At 57.9% G+C, this 21,423-nt stretch overlaps 1 protein-coding gene across 2 annotated transcripts in view; it reads right to left on the reverse strand.

Annotated features, from left to right (window-relative positions):
• ASS1 (argininosuccinate synthase 1) overlaps positions 1-21,423 on the reverse strand; it is a 286,380-nt gene that overhangs the window by 2,364 nt on the left and 262,593 nt on the right. For both annotated transcript variants that reach the window (XM_086924816.1, XM_086924817.1), the window contains exon 15: positions 11,205-11,270. In XM_086924816.1, the coding sequence (XP_086780942.1) occupies positions 11,205-11,270 (66 nt within the window). The remainder of the gene's footprint in view (positions 1-11,204; positions 11,271-21,423) is intronic.

A 21,423-nucleotide genomic window follows, 5' to 3' on the forward strand; every position in this document is an offset into this window, starting at 1 on the left:
ATGTGGAGGCAGTGCTGTGTAGAGGGTGCGTAAAATGTGGAGTCAGTGCTCTGTAGAGTGTGCGCAGAATGTGGAGGCATGCGCTGTAAAGGATACACTAAGGTGGAGGCAGTCCACTGTAGAGTGTGAGCTGAGTGCAGAATGTGGAGGCAGTGCTCTGTAGAGTGTGCAGAGAATGTGGAGGCGGTGCGCTGTAAAGTATGCGTAGAATGGGGAGGCAATGTGCCAACGAGTGTGTGCAGAATGTGGAGGCAGTGCAATGTAGAGCATGTGTAGAATGTAGAGGCAGTGTGCTTCTGAGTGTGTGCAGAAAGTGGAGGCGATGAACTATACAGCATGCAATATTGTAGAGGCGGAGCACTGTAGACCGTGCACAGAATGTGGAGGCAGTGCGCTGTTGACTATGGGTAGAATGTGGAGGCAGTGCTCTGTAGAGCGTGCCCAGAATGTGCAGGCAGTGCGCTACAGAGTGTTTGCAGCATATGGAGGCAGTGCACTGCAGAGTAGGCGCATAATGCGGAGGCAGTGCTCTGTAGTGCGCTCTAGAGCATGTGAGGTATTTGTGTTGGGGGCTCACTGTTCGCTTCTACTATGTGTGTTGGGGGCTCACACAGGTGCTGCATTTTGGGGGTGCGGGTGGGAGGCTCACAGTGTACGTGCGCCTACCATTCTGGGGTGCCACTGCCAGGGACCCACAGAGGTGCTCCATCCTAGGGGGTCGGGGGCTCACACAGGCGCTCCATTCTAGGGGGTGTCAGGGACCCACAGAGGTGCTCCATTCTGGGGGTGTCAGGGCTCACACAGGTGCTCCATTCTAGAGGGTCGGGGGCTCACACAGGCGCTCCATTCTGGGGGTGTTGGGGGCTCACACAGGCGCTACATTCTGGGGGTGTCGGGGCTCACACAGGCGCTCCATTCTGGGGGTGTCAGGGACCCACAGAGGTGCTCCATTCTGGGGGTGTCGGGGGCTCACAGAGGTGCTCCATTCTAGGGGGTCGGGGGCTCACACAGGCGCTCCATTCTGGGGGTGTTGGGGGCTCACACAGGCGCTACATTCTGGGGGTGTCGGGGCTCACACAGGCGCTCCATTCTGGGGGTGTCAGGGACCCACAGAGGTGCTCCATTCTGGGGGTGTCGGGGCTCACACAGGCGCTCCATTCTGGGGGTGTCTGGGCTCACACAGGCGCTCCATTCTGGGGGTGTCTGGGCTCACAGAGGTGCTCCATTCTGGGGTTGTCAGGGACCCACAGAGGTGCTCCATTCTGGGGTGTCTGGGCTCACACAGGCGCTCCATTCTGGGGGTGTTGGGGGCTCACACAGGCGCTACATTCTGGGGGTGTCGGGGCTCACACAGGCGCTCCATTCTGGGGGTGTCAGGGACCCACAGAGGTGCTCCATTCTGGGGGTGTCGGGGCTCACACAGGCGCTCCATTCTGGGGGTGTCTGGGCTCACACAGGCGCTCCATTCTGGGGGTGTCTGGGCTCACAGAGGTGCTCCATTCTGGGGTTGTCAGGGACCCACAGAGGTGCTCCATTCTGGGGTGTCTGGGCTCACACAGGCGCTCCATTCTGGGGGTGTCTGGGCTCACACAAGCTCTCCATTCTCGGGGTGTCGGGGCTCACACAGGCGCTCCATTCTAAGACGTCAGGGACCCACAGAGGTGCTCCATTCTGGGGGGTCGGGGTCTCACACAGGCCCTCCATTCTGGGGGTGTCGGGGCTCACACAGGCGCTCCATTCTGGGGGTGTCGGGGCTCTCAGGGCGCTCCATTCTGGGGGTGTCAGGGACCACAGAGGTGCTCCATTCTGGGGTTGTCAGGGACCCACAGAGGTGCTCCATTCTGGGGTGTCTGGGCTCACACAGGCGCTCCATTCTGGGGGTGTCTGGGCTCACACAGGCGCTCCATTCTGGGGGTGTCGGGGTGTCTGGGCTCACACAGGCGCTCCATTCTGGGGGTGTCTGGGCTCACACAGGCGCTCCATTCTGGGGGTGTCTGGCCTCACATGGCGCTCCATTCTGGGGGTGTCTGGGCTCACACAGGCGCTCCATTCTGGGGTGTCTGGGCTCACACAGGCGCTCCATTCTGGGGGTTTCTGGGCTCACACGGAGCTCCATTCTGGGGGTGTCTGGGCTCACACAGGCGCTCCATTCTAAGACGTCAGGGACCCACAGAGGTGCTCCATTCTGGGGTGTCTGGGCTCACACAGGTGCTCCATTCTGGGGGTGTCTGGCCTCACACAGGCGCTCCATTCTGGGGGTGTCTGGCCTCACACAGGCGCTCCATTCTGGGGGTGTCTGGGCTCACACAGGCGCTCCATTCTAAGCCGTCAGGGACCCACAGAGGTGCTCCATTCTGGGGGGTCGGGGTCTCACACAGGCCCTCCATTCTGGGGGTGTCGGGGCTCACACAGGCGCTCCATTCTGGGGGTGTCGGGGCTCACACAGGCGCTCCATTCTGGGGGTGTCGGGGCTCACAGGGCGCTCCATTCTGGGGGTGTCAGGGACCCACAGAGGTGCTCCATTCTGGGGTTGTCAGGGACCCACAGAGGTGCTCCATTCTGGGGTGTCTGGGCTCACACAGGCGCTCCATTCTGGGGGTGTCTGGGCTCACACAGGCGCTCCATTCTGGGGGTGTCGGGGTGTCTGGGCTCACACAGGCGCTCCATTCTGGGGGTGTCTGGGCTCACACAGGCGCTCCATTCTGGGGGTGTCTGGCCTCACATGGCGCTCCATTCTGGGGGTGTCTGGGCTCACACAGGCGCTCCATTCTGGGGGTGTCTGGGCTCACACAGGCGCTCCATTCTGGGGGTGTCTGGGCTCACACAGGCGCTCCATTCTGGGGGTTTCTGGGCTCACACGGCGCTCCATTCTGGGGTGTCTGGGCTCACACGGCGCTCCATTCTGGGGGGTCGGGGGCTCACAAAGGCGCTCCATTCTGGGAGGGTGTCTGGGCTCACACAGGCGCTCCATTCTGGGGTGTCTGGGCTCACAGAGGTGCTCCATTCTGGGGGGTCGGGGGCTCACACAGGCGCTCCATTCTGGGGGTGTCTGGCCTCACACAGGCGCTCCATTCTGGGGTGTCTGGGCTCACACAGGCGCACCATTCTGGGGTGTCTGGGCTCACACAGGCGCACCATTCTGGGGTGTCTGGGCTCACACAGGTGCTCCATTCTGGGGGTTTCTGGGCTCACACGGCGCTCCATTCTGGGGTGTCTGGGCTCACAGAGGTGCTCCATTCTGGGGCGTCGGGGGCTCACTCAGGCGCTCCATTCTGGGGGGTGTCTGGGCTCACACAGGCGCTCCATTCTGGGGGTGTCGGGGCTCACACAGGCGCTCCATTCTGGGGGTGTCGGGGCTCACAGGGCGCTCCATTCTGGGGGTGTCAGGGACCCACAGAGGTGCTCCATTCTGGGGTTGTCAGGGACCCACAGAGGTGCTCCATTCTGGGGTGTCTGGGCTCACAGAGGCGCTCCATTCTGGGGGTGTCTGGGCTCACAGAGGCGCTCCATTCTGGGGGTGTCTGGGCTCACACAGGCGCTCCATTCTGGGGGTGTCGGGTGTCTGGGCTCACACAGGCGCTCCATTCTGGGGGTTTCTGGGCTCACACGGCGCTCCATTCTGGGGTGTCTGGGCTCACACGGCGCTCCATTCTGGGGGGTCGGGGGCTCACACAGGCGCTCCATTCTGGGGGGTGTCTGGGCTCACACAGGCGCTCCATTCTGGGGTGTCTGGGCTCACAGAGGTGCTCCATTCTGGGGGGTCGGGGGCTCACACAGGCGCTCCATTCTGGGGGTGTCTGGCCTCACACAGGCGCTCCATTCTGGGGGTGTCTGGGCTCACACAGGCGCACCATTCTGGGGTGTCTGGGCTCACACAGGTGCTCCATTCTGGGGGTTTCTGGGCTCACACGGCGCTCCATTCTGGGGTGTCTGGGCTCACAGAGGTGCTCCATTCTGGGGCGTCGGGGGCTCACTCAGGCGCTCCATTCTGGGGGGTGTCTGGGCTCACACAGGCGCTCCATTCTGGGGGTGTCGGGGCTCACACAGGCGCTCCATTCTGGGGGTGTCGGGGCTCACAGGGCGCTCCATTCTGGGGGTGTCAGGGACCCACAGAGGTGCTCCATTCTGGGGTTGTCAGGGACCCACAGAGGTGCTCCATTCTGGGGTGTCTGGGCTCACACAGGCGCTCCATTCTGGGTGTGTCTGGGCTCACACAGGCGCTCCATTCTGGGGGTGTCGGGGTGTCTGGGCTCACACAGGCGCTCCATTCTGGGGGTGTCTGGGCTCACACAGGCGCTCCATTCTGGGGGTGTCTGGCATCACATGGCGCTCCATTCTGGGGGTGTCTGGGCTCACACAGCCGCACCATTCTGGGGTGTCTGGGCTCCCACAGGCGCTCCATTCTGGTGGTTTCTGGGCTCACACGGCGCTCCATTCTGGGTTGTCTGGGCTCACAGAGGTGCTCCATTCTGGGGGGTCGGGGGCTCACACAGGCGCTCTATTCTGGGGGGTGTCTGGGCTCACACAGGCGCTCCATTCGGGGGTGTCGGGGCTCACACAGGCGCTCCATTCTGGGGGTGTCGGGGCTCACACAGGCGCTCCATTCTGGGGGTGTCAGGGACCCACAGAGGTGCTCCATTCTGGGGGTGTCAGGGCTCACACAGGCGCTCCATTCTGGGGGTGTCTGGGCTCACACAGGCGCTCCATTCTGGGGGTGTCAGGGACCCACAGAGGTGCTCCATTCTGGGGTGTCTGGGCTCACACAGGCGCTCCAGTCTGGGGGGTCGGAGGCTCACACAGGCGCTCCATTTCACGGGTCCCTGGGGCTCACACATGTGCTCCATTCTGGGGGTGTTGGGAACTCACACAGGCGCTCCCTTCTGGGGTTTCTGGGCTCACACAGGCGCTCCATTCTGGGGGTGTCTGGGCTCACACAGGCGCTCCATTCTGGGGGGTCGGGGGCTCACACAGGCGCTGCATTCTGGGGGTGTCAGGGCTCACACAGGCGCTCCATTCTGGGGGTGTCGGGGACTCACACAGGCGCTACATTCTGGGGGTGTCGGGGGCTCACACAGGCGCTCCCTCCTGGGGGTGTCTGGGCTCACACAGGCGCTCCCTCCTGGGGGTGTCTGGGCTCACACAGGTGCTCCATTCTAGGTGTTTCTGGGGTTCACACAGGTGCTCCATTCTGGGGTGTCAGGGACCCACAGAGGTGCTCCATTCTGGGGGTGTCTGGAGCTCACACAAGCTCTCCATTCTGGGGGGGGCGGAGGCTCACACAGGCGCTCCATTCTGGGGGTGTCGGGTGTCTGGGCTCACACAGGCGCTCCATTATGGGGGTTTCTGGGCTCACACGGCGCTCCATTCTGGGGTGTCTGGGCTCACACGGCGCTCCATTCTGGGGGGTCGGGGGCTCACACAGGCGCTCCATTCTGGGGGGTGTCTGGGCTCACACAGGCGCTCCATTCTGGGGTGTCTGGGCTCACAGAGGTGCTCCATTCTGGGGGGTCGGGGGCTCACACAGGCGCTCCATTCTGGGGGTGTCTGGCCTCACACAGGCGCTCCATTCTGGGGGTGTCTGGGCTCACACAGGCGCACCATTCTGGGGTGTCTGGGCTCACACAGGTGCTCCATTCTGGGGGTTTCTGGGCTCACACGGCGCTCCATTCTGGGGTGTCTGGGCTCACAGAGGTGCTCCATTCTGGGGCGTCGGGGGCTCACTCAGGCGCTCCATTCTGGGGGGTGTCTGGGCTCACACAGGCGCTCCATTCTGGGGGTGTCGGGGCTCACACAGGCGCTCCATTCTGGGGGTGTCGGGGCTCACAGGGCGCTCCATTCTGGGGGTGTCAGGGACCCACAGAGGTGCTCCATTCTGGGGTTGTCAGGGACCCACAGAGGTGCTCCATTCTGGGGTGTCTGGGCTCACACAGGCGCTCCATTCTGGGTGTGTCTGGGCTCACACAGGCGCTCCATTCTGGGGGTGTCGGGGTGTCTGGGCTCACACAGGCGCTCCATTCTGGGGGTGTCTGGGCTCACACAGGCGCTCCATTCTGGGGGTGTCTGGCATCACATGGCGCTCCATTCTGGGGGTGTCTGGGCTCACACAGCCGCACCATTCTGGGGTGTCTGGGCTCCCACAGGCGCTCCATTCTGGTGGTTTCTGGGCTCACACGGCGCTCCATTCTGGGTTGGCTGGGCTCACAGAGGTGCTCCATTCTGGGGGGTCGGGGGCTCACACAGGCGCTCTATTCTGGGGGGTGTCTGGGCTCACACAGGCGCTCCATTCGGGGGTGTCGGGGCTCACACAGGCGCTCCATTCTGGGGGTGTCGGGGCTCACACAGGCGCTCCATTCTGGGGGTGTCGGGGCTCACACAGGCGCTCCATTCTGGGGGTGTCAGGGACCCACAGAGGTGCTCCATTCTGGGGGTGTCAGGGCTCACACAGGCGCTCCATTCTGGGGGTGTCTGGGCTCACACAGGCGCTCCATTCTGGGGGTGTCAGGGACCCACAGAGGTGCTCCATTCTGGGGTGTCTGGGCTCACACAGGCGCTCCAGTCTGGGGGGTCGGAGGCTCACACAGGCGCTCCATTTCACGGGTCTCTGGGGCTCACACATGTGCTCCATTCTGGGGGTGTTGGGAACTCACACAGGCGCTCCCTTCTGGGGTTTCTGGGCTCACACAGGCGCTCCATTCTGGGGGTGTCTGGGCTCACACAGGCGCTCCATTCTGGGGGGTCGGGGGCTCACACAGGCGCTGCATTCTGGGGGTGTCAGGGCTCACACAGGCGCTGCATTCTGGGGGTGTCGGGGACTCACACAGGCGCTACATTCTGGGGGTGTCGGGGGCTCACACAGGCGCTCCCTCCTGGGGGTGTCTGGGCTCACACAGGCGCTCCCTCCTGGGGGTGTCTGGGCTCACACAGGTGCTCCATTCTAGGTGTTTCTGGGGTTCACACAGGTGCTCCATTCTGGGGTGTCAGGGACCCACAGAGGTGCTCCATTCTGGGGGTGTCTGGAGCTCACACAAGCTCTCCATTCTGGGGGGGGCGGAGGCTCACACAGGCGCTCCATTCTGGGGGTGTCTGGGCTCACGCTGTGCTCCCTTCTGGGGGTGTCTGGGCTCACGCGGTGCTCCCTTCTGGGGGTGTCTGGGGCTCACATGGCGCTCACTTCTGGGGGTGTCGGGGGCTCACACAGGTGCTCCATTCTGGGGGTGTCGGGGGCTCACACAGGTGCTCCATTCTGGGGGTGTCGAGGGCTCACACAGACACTCCATTCTGGGGGTGTCGGGGGCTTACAAAGGTGCTCCATTCTGGGGGTGTCGGGGTTCACACAGGCGCTCCATTTTGGGAGTGTCGGGGGCTCACACAGGCGCTCCATTCTGGGGGTGTCGGGGGCTCACACAGGCGCTCCATTCTGGGGGTGTCAGGGCTCACACAGGCGCTCCATTCTGGGGGTGTCGGGGACTCACACAGGCGCTACATTCTGGGGGTGTCTGGGCTCACACAGACGCTCCATTCTGGGGGTGTCTGGGCTCACACAGACGCTCCATTCTGGGGGTGTCTGGGCTCACACAGGCGCTCCCTCCTGGGGGTGTCTGGGCTCACACAGCCGCACCATTCTGGGGTGTCTGGGCTCACACAGGCGCTCCATTCTGGTGGTTTCTGGGCTCACACGGCGCTCCATTCTGGGGTGTCTGGGCTCACAGAGGTGCTCCATTCTGGGGGGTCGGGGGCTCACACAGGCGCTCCATTCTGGGGAGTGTCTGGGCTCACACAGGCGCTCCATTCTGGGGTGTCGGGGCTCACACAGGCGCTCCATTCTGGGGGTGTCGGGGCTCACACAGGCGCTCCATTCTGGGGGTGTCTGGGCTCACACAGGCGCTCCATTCTGGGGGTGTCTGGGCTCACACAGGCGCTCCATTCTGGGGGTGTCAGGGACCCACAGAGGTGCTCCATTCTGGGGGTGTCAGGGCTCACACAGGCGCTCCATTCTGGGGTGTCTGGGCTCACACAGGCGCTCCATTCTGGGGGTGTCAGGGACCCACAGAGGTGCTCCATTCTGGGGGTGTCTGGGCTCACACAGGCGCTCCAGTCTGGGGGGTCGGAGGCTCACACAGGCGCTCCATTTCGGGGGTCTCTGGGGCTCACACATGTGCTCCATTCTGGGGGTGTTGGGAACTCACACAGGCGCTCCCTTCTGGGTGTGTCTGGGCTCACGCGGTGCTCCCTTCTGGGGTGTCTGGGCTCACACAGGTGCTCCATTCGGGGGTGTCTGGGGCTCACACGGCGCTCACTTCTGGGGGTGTCGGTGGCTCACACAGGTGCTCCATTCTGGGGGTGTCAGGGGCTCACACAGGTGCTCCATTCTGGGGGTGTCGAGGGCTCACACAGACTCCATTCTGGGGGTGTCTGGGGCTCACACGGCGCTCACTTCTGGGGGTGTCGGGGGCTCACACAGGTGCTCCATTCTGGGGGTGTCAGGGGCTCACACAGGTGCTCCATTCTGGGGGTGTCGAGGGCTCACACAGACACTCCATTCTGGGGGTGTCTGGGGCTTACAGAGGTGCTCCATTCTGGGGGTGTCGGGGGCTCACACAGGCGCTCCATTCTGGGGGTGTCGGGGGCTCACACAGGCGCTCCATTCTGGGGGTGTCGTAGTATGAGCGGATTTTGCGGATTGGCAATCCGCGAATTTGCGGATTGCCAAAATCCGCAAAATCCGCGCGGATTTTTTTTTTTTTTATGTTCGCACGGGTTTCTGCAAGTTCGCACGCGTTTTGTACAATTTCGCAAATTGCGAAATTGTACAAAACGCGTGCGAACTTGCAGCAACCCGTGCGAACACGAAGAGAAAGAAGCTCCTGGTCACAGGAACAGCACGGGTATTGCGCTCGTGAAAGTCAAGGATGCAAAGGCCTCTATCCAGCATCACAGCTGATTTTCCGCGGTACATTTGGGAAGAGGCACACCTGTCCAGCCTCGAAGACGCTCATGATTGTTTTTGGGCTAATGAATGAGTCACTGAATTTGAGCATTAACTAGTTAGAGCGACCATGTGTGTGTTACTATGCAATCGCCCTGAAGGGCGCAGGGGTCCCTTGAGTGACCTGTAAGTCTGTGCTGCCCTGTAACTATTTTACAATGGCGCCAGCAAGCTGCCAGCGCCGTTGTAAAATAGTTACAAAGTTAGCTTGCACAGGAAGCACCTGCTTCGTTTTATCTAGTGGTTCCTCTGCAAGCTAACTTTGTAACTATTTTACAATGGCGCTGGCAGCTTGCTGGCGCCATTGTAAAATAGTTAAATGAGTGTGGGTTCAACTTTTGAACCCGTTACGTTCGCGGATTTTTTTTTGCGGATTTTGCGGGAAATCCGCAAAATTCACGGATTGCGGATTTCCCGAAAATCCGCAAAATCCGTGAGCGTAACGGATTTCACGCTCATGCTTAGACAGGGCTCACACAGGCGCTCCATTCTGGGGGTGTCGGGGACTCACACAGGCGCTACATTCTGGGGGTGTCTGGGCTCACACAGACGCTCCATTCTGGGGGTGTCTGGGCTCACACAGACGCTCCATTCTGGGGGTGTCTGGGCTCACACAGACGCTCCATTCTGGGGGTGTCTGGGCTCACACAGGCGCTCCCTCCTGGGGGTGTCTGGGCTCACACAGGCGCTCCATTCTAGGGGTTTCTGGGGTTCACACAGGCTCTCCTTCTGGGGGTGTCTGGGCTCACACAGGCGCTCCCTCCTGGGAGTGTCTGGGCTCACACAGGCGCTCCATTCTAGGTGTTTCTGGGGTTCACACAGGCGCTCCCTCCTGGGGGTGTCTGGGCTCACACAGGCGCTCCATTCTAGGTGTTTCTGGGGTTCACACAGGTGCTCCATTCTGGGGTGTCAGGGACCCACAGAGGTGCTCCATTCTGGGGGTGTCTGGGGCTCACACAAGCTCTCCATTCTGGGGGGGGCGGAGGCTCACACAGGCGCTCCATTCTGGGGGTGTCTGGGCTCACGCGGTGCTCCCTTCTGGGGGTGTCTGGGCTCACACGGCGCTCACTTCTGGGGGTGTCGGGGGCTCACACAGGCGCTCCATTCTGGGGGTGTCGGGGGCTCACACAGGCGCTCCATTCTGGGGGTGTCGGGGGCTCACACAGGCGCTCCATTCTGGGGGTGTCGGGGGCTCACACAGGCGCTCCATTTTGGGGGTGTCGGGGGCTCACACAGGCGCTCTATTCTGGGACGTCAGGGACCCACAGAGGTGCTCCATTCTGGGGGTGTCTGGGCTCACACAGGCGCTCCATTCTGGGGGTGTCAGGGACCCACAGAGGTGCTACATTCTGGGGGTGTCTGGGCTCACAGGGCGCTCCCTTCTGGGGTGTCGGGGGCTCACACAAGCTCTCCAATCTGGGGGGTCGGAGGCTCACACAGGCGCTCCATTTCGGGGGTCTCTGGGGCTCACACATGTGCTCCATTCTGGGGGTGTCAAAGCGCACACAGACGCTCCATTCTGAGGGTGTTGGGGGCTCACTCAGGCGCTCCCTTCTGGGTGTGCCTGGGCTCAAGCAGCACTCCCTTCTGGGGGTGTCAGAGCGCACACAGACACTACATTCTGAGGGTGTTGGGGGCTCACACAGGCACTCCCTTCCAGGGGTGTCGGGGGCTCACAGGCGCTCCATTCTGGGGGTGTCGGGGGCTCACACAGGCGCTCCATTCTGGGGTGTCAGGGACCCACAGAGGTGCTCCATTCTGTGGGTGTCTGGGCTCACACAGGCGCTCCATTCTGGGGTGTCTGGGCTCACACAGGCGCTCCATTCTGGGGGTGTCGGGGGCTCACACAGGCGCTCCATTCTGGGGGTGTCGGGGGCTCACACAGGCGCTCCATTCTGGGGTGTCAGGGACCCACAGAGGTGCTCCATTCTGTGGGTGTCTGGGCTCACACAGGCGCTCCATTCTGGGGTGTCTGGGCTCACACAGGCGCTCCATTCTGGGGTGTGTCTGGACTCACACAGGCGCTCCATTCTAGGGTGTCAGGGACCCACAGAGGTGCTCCATTCTAGGGGTGTCTGGGGCTCACACAAGCTCTCCATTCTAGGGGGTCGGAGGCTCACACAGGTGCTCCATTCTGGGGGTCTTTGGGGCTCACACAGGTGCTCCATCCTGAGGGTGTCGAGCATGCGTTCCACTTCCACCTGCCCAGGTGACTCACCTGACGGCGTTGATCTTGATGAACCCGGAGGCGTCACAGGGCTCGTAGTCCCCTTGGACGTCCATGCTGCAGAGATGGAGAGAGGAAAGCAGTGGTTAGAGGGGTGCAGGAGGCTCTCACCGCTGCCCCAGGCCCACCCTCTCTCAGCCCTTTAGTCACCACCACGTCCTTTCTGTACCTACGAGCCACACTGCTCAACTGGACGCAGGACCCAGGGCCGGCTTTAGTGCTGGAGGCGCCCAGTACCACAATGTGTGTCCCCCCCTCCCCATGACCACCTCTGCCACGGATTCCCTCACTAGCACCCTTGAACAGCGCCCCTCAAGTCTCCTTAACCACTCTCTCAGATTCATTTAGTTTTCTAGCGCCACTCATGCCAGTGTGAGGTGTCAGAGCACTTTACATAATACACACATTGCACAGAGACAATAATATGTGTGTAAATCACTGTATTGGAAATGTTACATCAGACAGGACTGCAAGGTGCAGTGTAGAAGTGGCGTGTCATCGATAGAAGAAGGCAATATAGTTTAAGAGTCCTTATTCTGGAAAAGCACAAATTCAGAAAATAAAACTTATCATTGTTAGGTGTTCTCTTTCATAATAAGAATTGTTTTCTACCCCAATGAACCCTTTTCACAAGGTTAGGATACTGAAAGACTGGGCAAAAAAACACATAGCTCTGACCTATACCTTGCAGTTAATAGTAACCCTGGACGTAGTTTGCGTAGTAGCGCTACGCATAGCTACGCGATGTGCACTACGCACTAAACACACTACGCGAAGCTACGCAAACTGCGTAGTGCGGTAGGGAACATGCTGTTCGCACTGAATGCACAGTGCCAGATGCCTGTCTGCACTGTGCAGTCATTGCAAACTGCATCTTGCACACTGCAAGCAGTCGTTTTACACCGCTCAAGTAGATTTGTACTCGAGCAGCAGCTTACTCAACGCGGACTGGTAGTTTCTCATTGCGAGCGGTCGCGAGCATACGCGACCACTCACAATGAGAAACCTGACCTCCCCTCGTTGAGAATCTCACCGGGAGGTTTATTTTCCACGCTCGCGATCGGCAACTTGATGTTGCTGATCGCGAACAAGGAAAAAGTCTCGCCGGGATGGTGATTTTGCTCTCTCGTGGTCGCCAACTTGATGTTGATGACCGTGAGCTAGCAATAAATGCCCGCTACGTGCTTTTGCACTGTGCTACATGCAATTCGCATAGCGCGTAGTTGCGCAAACTACGGACACTCTGTGAGCGTAGCGTAGTGTTCCACTCAGGGTTAGTTAATAGCTCAATGTTCTATATTAGAATTTTGACTTATAAACAACAACTAACAAAAGGAGCTCTCTTACAGAAGCAGTAACCCACGGACCTATTTACATCATATGCACTTTGTTATCTGCATGGTACATGTTCTTAGCAGCAGGCATTAACCGCATCGCTGCTGCGGCGATTTTTGCGCTGTGCGGCATTTTTTAAATTACCGCGATACATGACGAGCTGAGCGCGTCATCAGCACACGCCACCCGTGGGTGATGACGAGCTGAGCTCGTCATCAGCATCGAAGGGGTTAAAACCCCCAGTGCTACCTTGGGATGAGTCAAAACCTCCACATTTTAATCACTGTTGGAAAGTTGCTGGAGTACAGGAATGTGGCAGCAGGTGCTTTTAAAATGATACTATACATTTTCAGAAATGAAACCACCACTTCAAGTCAACGCCCGGTGCGGTGGCACCGTTCGCACCACTCTAGAGCCGGCCCGGACAAAGCACCCGAAATGCGCTACTGCCGTGTGTCGTACAGCAGCTACGACCACTAAAGGCAACGGATGTGCCTCCTTTCTCCTCAGAGACAAGCCTACCTCCAATCCCAAACCATAACTCCTACCTCCTCACACACATTGAGGTCTAACCTTCACCAGATGGTCTCCAGGTCCAGCCATTCAGTGGCCACCCCTTGGTGCCACACTGGCCCAGGACGCTTGATAGAAAAGACAAGAACCCCCTCCCTAAGGAGTGACCAACACATCACTCAATGGACCCACCAGCCCCCGGCAGCCCACCCGGCTCTGGAGTCCCATCCAAACATCGCCTCTGGGTGGAAGACTGAATCCAGGTGCCTCAAATGGACACGGAGGGAGGCATACACCCTGCATGACTAACAGCGTCAAAGGCGACAGGGAGCCTACAGGGGGCGATGTCCCACTACACCCACCCCTTCACGGACGCCACACTCCCAATCCAAGACCTCATCGAGGTGGGCAGCACATTCGATGACCCACCCTGCACCAAAACAAGCGTAAAGCACACTCCCAACCCCATCAGCTTAGTGACAACCGTCAATGACAAAGGAGGCCTCCCTGACTGTTACAGCCACTCAGAGGTAAGCTGCAGCCCAAACTGAGTATCAACTACACAACCAGAACGGAGCGCCTTCAACGCACTGACTGAACAGAAAGCTTCTGGCCTCATCAGACGCACAAACTTGGCGGCTCCGCGGGGATCCTGACCCTCCAAACATCCTCAAACTCTTCTCCTACAGTTCTTTGCTGTGCTCCAGCGAGAGAGACCTTCAATTCTTCCCAGTCAATAGGAGGCTTCCAAATCAAAAGCAAAACACCCTTCAGTGACCTTCAACTAAAGGAGGGACTTCCCAAGCTGAGCAAGAGTCTACAGAGCAAGAAGAAATGGAACCCTCTCGGGGGACCTCCTCAGAGCCCTTCTTTGAAGAGCTCTGCCGACTGTGGGATGGACGGACGGCTTTAGACCCAGTGGAAGCACTGAACTGAAAGAAATCTCCACCTGGGTGACCTCAACAATCGATTGACACTAAAACGTGGCTGCCTTATGCCTACTCATCCTGTCTTCAGCATCTGTAGGGTCGATGTCTTAATAGGAGCGTAATGACTCTGCCCGGATATTCTAGCCATGTCCAGAGGTGGAGAGCTTCTTGACATAGGGTCCACAACCCCACCTCGCCCTGTTTGTTGCAGTACCACATGGTGGTGGTGGTGTCCGTGAACACCTGCACCTGCACTACTCTTCCTTTGACAGAAGGAAAGAATGCTTTCAGTGCAAAACGAATTGCTCGAAGCTGCAACAGGTTGATGTGGAGTCCAGAATCCACTGAAGACCAGAGGCCTCTGATTTCTGCCTCTCCCAATTGGCCGCCCCGTCTCAGGAGGGACGCATCTGTCACCACTGTGAAGTCTGGTGGGGAAGGGAAAGGGATCTGCTGTTGACCCAATCCTGGTTCATTAGCCACCACTGCAATTGGTGTGCAGTGCCCTCCAAGATCTGGACAACATCAGAAAGATTCCCCTGATGCTGTGCCTACTGGGACTTAAGGTCCCACTGCAGAGCCCGCATAGGCCACCTGGCATGATATACCAGATAGAGGCTGAAAGATTGGAATCGTAGCCCGAATATCCCGGACTCACTGCTCGGGAGGATAAGCCTGACACTGCGCTGTATCCAAACCTGTGCCGATGAAAAGGAGCTTCTAAGAGGGGTCAGGTGTGACTTCGGCAAGTTGATGGAGAACCCCAGCAAATGCAGGAGGTCGGTCATAGTCTGGAGGTGGGAGACGACAGCCTGGGGTAACCCACCTTTAACAGCCAGTCATCGAGATGGGGGAAAGACTGGAACCCCTGATCTGCACAGATGAGCTGCGACCACCGCCATCACTATCGTGAACACCAGAGGGGCGCTGGTAAGGGCGAAGGGGAGCATAGTGAACTGGAAATGCTTTTGGCCTACCTTGAACCGTAGGCAACCCCTGTGGGCTGGCAGGATTGGAAGGTGGAAGTAAGCATCCTGCAAGTCCAACGCTACCATCCAGTCTCCCGGGTCGAGGGCAGACAGGAACTGAGCCAATGTCAACATTTTGAATTTCTCGTTCCAGAGGAAGTGGTTGACGTCCCCGAGATTCAAGATAAAATGCAGGCCTTTGTCCTTCTCTGACACCAGGAAGCAGTGGGAATAGCAACCACAACCTACTTCTAGCACAGGGACTCGCTTGATAGCTCCCTTGGCCAAGAGAGCCGTAACTTCCCGACGTAGAAGGCCCAAGTGATCCTCTGACATGCAATGGAGTGTTGGTGACATGGAGGGCGGGGTAGTCTTGAAGGGGAGAAAGTAGCTCCTTTGCATTGTCTGCAAAACCCACCTGTCCGACGTGATATTGTGCCAGTGGGGGAGGTGATGGCGGACCTGCCACCCACTGGCAACGGGGGCCCTGAATGGTCGGACTAGGAAGGCTTAGAGGCTGCTGCAGAGGGGGCACTGGTGGTCTGGCTCGCCTGCTGGCCCCCAGACCCACAGCGTTGGGTCCCACATCCCGGCCGCACAGAGGCTGGGTAGCTTGCAATGACCTTTGGCCCTAGGTGGAACATGTTGGGGCACCCCTTCCGTAGCCACGAAAGGGGCAAAAGGCAGACTGTACAGGACAAGAGGTGGCAGCGAGCCCAAAGGATCTGGCCACAGCTTTAGAATCCTTGAAGCACTCGAGAGCTCTGTCTGCCTTGTCGCCAAACAGAAGACGGCCATCAAAGGGCATGTCCAAAGAGTCGATGGGACATACCCAGAAAAGCCAGTGGATCTGAGTCAGGCATAGAGCCCTAGGGCTACTGACATAGAAATCGTTCTACCCAGTGAGTCGGCTGTGGCCAGCTCACAGACAGCAAACTTTTCTGTGTCTCTCTCACCTGCGACCGCACGGGAGAGTGTGTCCCGGGCCTCCTACGGGCAGTGTGGCAGCACTTGCACAACCGTATCCTACACAGAGTGGATGTAACGGCCCAAGAGACATGCAGTGTTAACCGCCGGCAGTCCTAAGCTAGCGGAAGAAAACATCTTCTTCCCAAGATGGTCCAGCTTCTTGGATTTCCTATCTGTGGGAGCAGAAGGGAATGCGCGTTTTGAGGCTGAGGCTTTGCCCAACAAGCTCTTGGGGTAGGGTGTTAGGAGAGGGAAATTGGGTCTCCCCGGGCAGAGTGGTGGCGTCGGGCAATTATCCTATGCACAGGAACCCCTGTGCTGGGCCTGGACCAAGTGCCCAGAAGGATGTCTGTAAGGGCCTTATTGAACAGCAGTAGGGGCTCCGAAGAGGCCGCTGGCACCTGAAGCACCTCAGTCAGGAAATTAGTCCTGACTGCCACCATAGGAATATCAAGGCCCAAGTACTCAGCCACCCTACACAACACCACAGCATAGTAGGAGGCTCCCTACTCCGTGGCCACAGTAGGGGGAGAAAGGATACCAAGGTCTGGGGAGGAATCCAGACCACTTGCCTCACCAAACTCCTCTTTCCAGTCCGGATCTTCAAGCTGGTCTGCCGAAGTGTCCACAGACCCCTCCCAGTCCTCCTCACCCTCCTCTGGCTGCCACTCAGGGAGATAGGGAACGCCAGGGTAGAACAGTGGTGCAAAAGTACCGGTCGGCGCCGGTACCGGCGTCGGTCAACAACGGTCCGGTTCCGCGTCCAAGCTGGGGGGAGGCCAGTGTCGACAACAGCCGGGGACACAACTAGCGTCGTAAGTGGCGGAGGAGTCGCCAGAGATATTGGTGCCTGAGGAGGTGATGGGAGGTTGACCGGCACCGATCCCGATCCTGACCTGGATCCCTGGTGGCCCTGTGGCGCCAAGGCCAGAGCCACCGACATTAAAGGCCTGGAAACCACAGTTGAGTTTGCTGGTTCTGAAGTCGGGCTGCCCAAAGATGGAGTGAAGAGCCTTGTAAAATGCACGAAGCCGGGCAGGGGATGCTCCGGCTCCTGTGTAGTGAGGGAATCTCTGAGCCATTCCAGCCGGCTCTGCAGGCGGAGCGTGAGGACGACTACCTTCCATGTCCCACGTTGCATCAGCCGATGGACGGGGAGAAGACGAAGACCAATTGTGCTTCTTAGCCTTCTTCTCGCGCTTCAACTTACCAGAAGACGAAGACTTTGATGAGGAATGATGGTGGTGACTACAAGACCAGTTCCTCGATCTTCCTCTCGACCGGGACCTCAAGCGGCGTAGAGCTGACTGCCGGGACTCCAGAAGCTTTCAGGACCGCTCCCGCAAAGCAGTCGGAGTACGACTTCAGGTCGTGGTCTCCCTCCAGGCACTAGAGGCAAACGAGGTGCAGGTCCCTGACCGACATCAACTTGAGACAGGAGTAACTAGGTTTGAAGCCGGTCCAACAATGGGACATCCCTATGTGCACAAGGAGCGGAACGTATCGAAAAAGATGTTGACAAAAATCAAAAAAGTGTTAGTCAAAAAGTGACCAAGGGTACCGCTCTCTCCGCATCTGCGCTGACTGGCGTGGAAGGAGGAAGAACGGACGTCAGCGCACAGGGGCTGTGTCTAAGTAGATACCGTGATGTCAATCCGGCAATAACGACGCCAACGACAAATGCGGAGTCGACCGACGCCATCTACCGATGCGCAGGGGTACTGCTGAAGAAAAATTCTCCGGATCCAGTCTGACGCCTGGGGATAATTCTAAGGTAAGGATATCATAACTAATCGTCTCTTTCAGATACCAAAACTCGACGCTGATAGGTCTGACTACTATCAGCACCTTCTCTCATCCATGTACCACAGGAGGAAATTACTCAGTGGAGTCTTCACACACAACACCAAAACTCAACGCTGATAGGTCTGACTGCTACCAGACGAGCATTACTTTGAGTGTGTATAGGGCACAGACTCATAGCGCCACACAGAAATGCTAGCTGCTTCCAGTTGCATTGTGCATTATTTCCACACATCCAGCAAATTTGGCAATCTAAGGCATATATACCCCCCGCCCCTTCCTCCTCAAACACCACGGCATTGGTCATAGTTTGTGTATTGTCAATTGTATTTCAAATCCTTTCGATGACGTGTTAAAGCCTTGAGCAGTAATGAAGTGCATTGACTGCGGAGTGCATTGTACACTGGACACATCTACTGTCTGTCTCCCCTTCTCAGAGATGACATTCATTACAGACAAAGCATCAAGCTGTCCTTGTAGGCTGAATTCTGGTGCGCGGCTGTCGCGGAAGTCTAGAACAAGGGCTGGGCTAGACTATAGAGTCAAAATCTATCTCTCTCTCTTTCTTTCTCTCTCTCTCTATCTCCTAAACTCTCTCTCCAAAAACTCTCTCCAAAACCCACTCTCTCGCCAACTCTCTACAAAAACTCTTTCTAACTTTCCAACTTTCTCCAAACATCTCTCTAAGAACTCCTCACTCTCCCCAAAACTCTCTCTCCAAACTCTCCCCTATCCAAAACCTCTCCCTTAAAATCTATTCAAAACCTCTCTCTCTCCAACTCTCTACAAAAACTCTCTCTATCCATCTTTCTCCCAAAACTCTCTCCAGAACTCTCTTTCTCCAAATCTCTCCAAGAACTCCTCACTCTCCCCAAAACTGTCGCTTAAAATATCTCCAAAATCTCTCTCCAAAAACTCTCTCCAAACTCAATCTCTCTCTCCAAAACTCCCTCTCTTGGGGGCATATTATCAAGAAATGGTGTTAAACTTATAGCTGCTTCAGTAGCAGGAAACTGCCACTACAGTCGGGATAATATGTCCTTGAGAATTCCCATAGAAGCCCATGTTCTGGTGTAAACCAAAAATTATCTCACAGCCCCGTGCAACCTCCGGCTCGAGGGCACAGGGCCCATGGGCGAATTTAAGTTATGACAAATGGCCCCCCTTTTGTCATAGTCCCCGTGTCTTTCTTTAGTCTGACTGCTGGGACTTTGAGCCTCTGTCTTCAAAAACCACTTGCAGGCTTCCCAGCACGTTTGCTTTGAAGGGAGACTCCAGGACTGATATTGTGAGCGCTTGAAATCGCATGTAAAGCTGCTGTATTAATTCCTCGCCGCAGGCGCGCAGCCCGCCTGTTCTTTGCATGACGAGGCTCCAGAGGCCCCCGAGCCAGCCTCTCCTTGGCATGAGCCCACAGCTACACCCAAATCGCCAGAAAGAGCAGGTGAGGGGTGTGCAGACCCCTGCTGCTGGGAGGCAGGGAGAGAGGGATGTCCCAGGTCCGTCCCTTCATACAAGCCCAAGATCACGGGTCACCAACGAGACTGGAAGACCAGCCCTGGCTTTCCAGGGGTGGGAGTCAATATAAAGGCCAAGGGTGGCCCATGTCTGCACAGGGATGGTAGGACATTTCCCAAGCTTGGAGCTGACCCCTCACTTCACAGGGGGTTCACCACAAACCGGAGACTGTAGGAAAACCGAGGGCGGGCCTGAGAAGGGGTGTTGGTTCCACCTCTGGAAGATGCCACATCTGACGGGGTTTCATGTTTGAAGGGCTGATTTTACACAGGCACGCCACTGCTGCTTGTAAGGCTGAGGCACAGACCCCCTTCCCAGAAGGAAGCGATGGGAGAGGGGGGCTGTGGGGTCCCTGTTGGCCACCAAGGCCAGGCTTGTGAGGCTCTTAAGAGCCAGAACACAGCTGGACGTCTGACCATGGAAGGAGGACAGTCAGACCCAGGGATGTGTTTGGCAAAGGTCTTGCAAGCAGATGGGAGGCTGCATGACCGTGGATAGGAGCGAGACCGCCCCAACAAAGCCCTGTGTGCTTTATTCTGAAACAGGACCAGTGTCAGCTGAACTCCGGGTCACTTCCGGGGTCACACCAGAGCACCAGAAAGACTTCTCATGACGATGACCCATTGACAACTTGCGAAAGGGCTGGCTCTGGTCTTTGTGAGGAGACAGAGCTGGAACTGAGAAGGAGTAACAAAGCCAGGTTGCAGTCACTGTTACCAGGTGTCCAGAAAGAGACTCCCCAGGAAGGAAAGAAGTTTGGTGTCAACACCAATGACTGAACTGGTAACGGAGAATAAGGGAGCACCACCTACTGGCCCAGACCGCCTTCGAAGGACCTGAAGAGCCTGTGTGTCATGGAGATGCAAACTAGAGACACCCCCACAGGAACTCTGAAATTTGGCATCTGTGAACTCTACTTTTCTGTACCAGGAGACCGGCTCTTCTCCAGACCCTTCAACCTGATGAAGGCTATGGACAAGCTGTGAGCCAGGAGACCGACACGTCTCTAGTCCCTCCAGCTTTATGAAGGCTAGAGACAAGCTGCGAGCCAGGAGGCCGACTCTTCTCCAGCCTCTCAGGCCCGTTGAAGGCCAGAGGCAAGCTGCGAGCCAGGAGGCCGACTCTTCTCCAGCCTCTCAGGTCCGTTGAAGGCCAGAGGCAAGCTGCGAGCCAGGAGGCCGACTCTTCTCCAGCCCCTCAGGTCCGTTGAAGGCCAGAGGCAAGCTGCGAGCCAGGAGGCCGACTCTTCTCCAGCCCCTCAGGCCCGTTGAAGGCCAGAGGCAAGCTGCGAGCCAGGAGGCTGACTCTTCTCCAGCCCCTCAGGCCCGTTGAAGGCGAGAGGCAAGCTGTGACTCAGGAGACCGACTCTTCTCCAGCCCCTCTGGCCCGTTGAAGGCGAGAGGAAAGCTGTGACCCAGGAGACCGACTCTTCTCAAGGGCTTCTGGCCCGATCAAGGCTAGAGGGAACCTGTGAACCAGGAAGCCAACTTTTCTCCAGCACCATGGCCTGTTGAAGGCGAGACGAAAGCTGCGAGCGAGGAACCAACTTTTTCTCAGGTCCACTGGCCCAACGAAGGTGAGAGGCAAGTTGTGAGCCAGGAAGTAGCGGCTCCTGGAGGGAGTGCTGCGGGCGGTGAGGTGGGGCAGGGTGGGGGGGAAGTAAACTCCAGATTAAGGCCGAACGGAGTTCAGTAACTAAATAAAACAAACAAATTACATTGCGCGCTGCATTGCCGGTTTGGCATTGTTCACTGCAGTACCAAAGGCTCTGCAGAAGGGAGGTGAGCCTGATATGTCACAGGTACCTAAGGCTTTGCTTAAAGGCGGTGCGGTACAAAAGGGGGTGGTGATGGACGGAGCATCTGAATCAAACACTCACACCCAGTCAAAAGATCTGAGTTTATTCCATCACCGTTCTTTAGCCAACTCTGCCACCCCAGTTCAGACATATGCAAATCAGTCTGACCCTGTGCCTCATGGGAACAGTCCAGCCCGAACTGCCAAGCCTGATATGTCACAGGTACCTAAGGCTTTGAAAGGCCTCACGCTTGATGTGCAGACAGGCTTTATTCAACTCATATGGATTTCTGACTGGGGTTAATATTTTACTTGTTGGATTTACCTCCAGTACCTTACGGGCCGGGTTGGTCGCTGACACAATTTTGCTGATGTAAG

The sequence above is a fragment of the Lissotriton vulgaris genome, chromosome 5 (genome assembly GCF_964263255.1).
Source record: "Lissotriton vulgaris chromosome 5, aLisVul1.2, whole genome shotgun sequence".
Lineage (NCBI taxonomy): Eukaryota > Metazoa > Chordata > Amphibia > Caudata > Salamandridae > Lissotriton > Lissotriton vulgaris.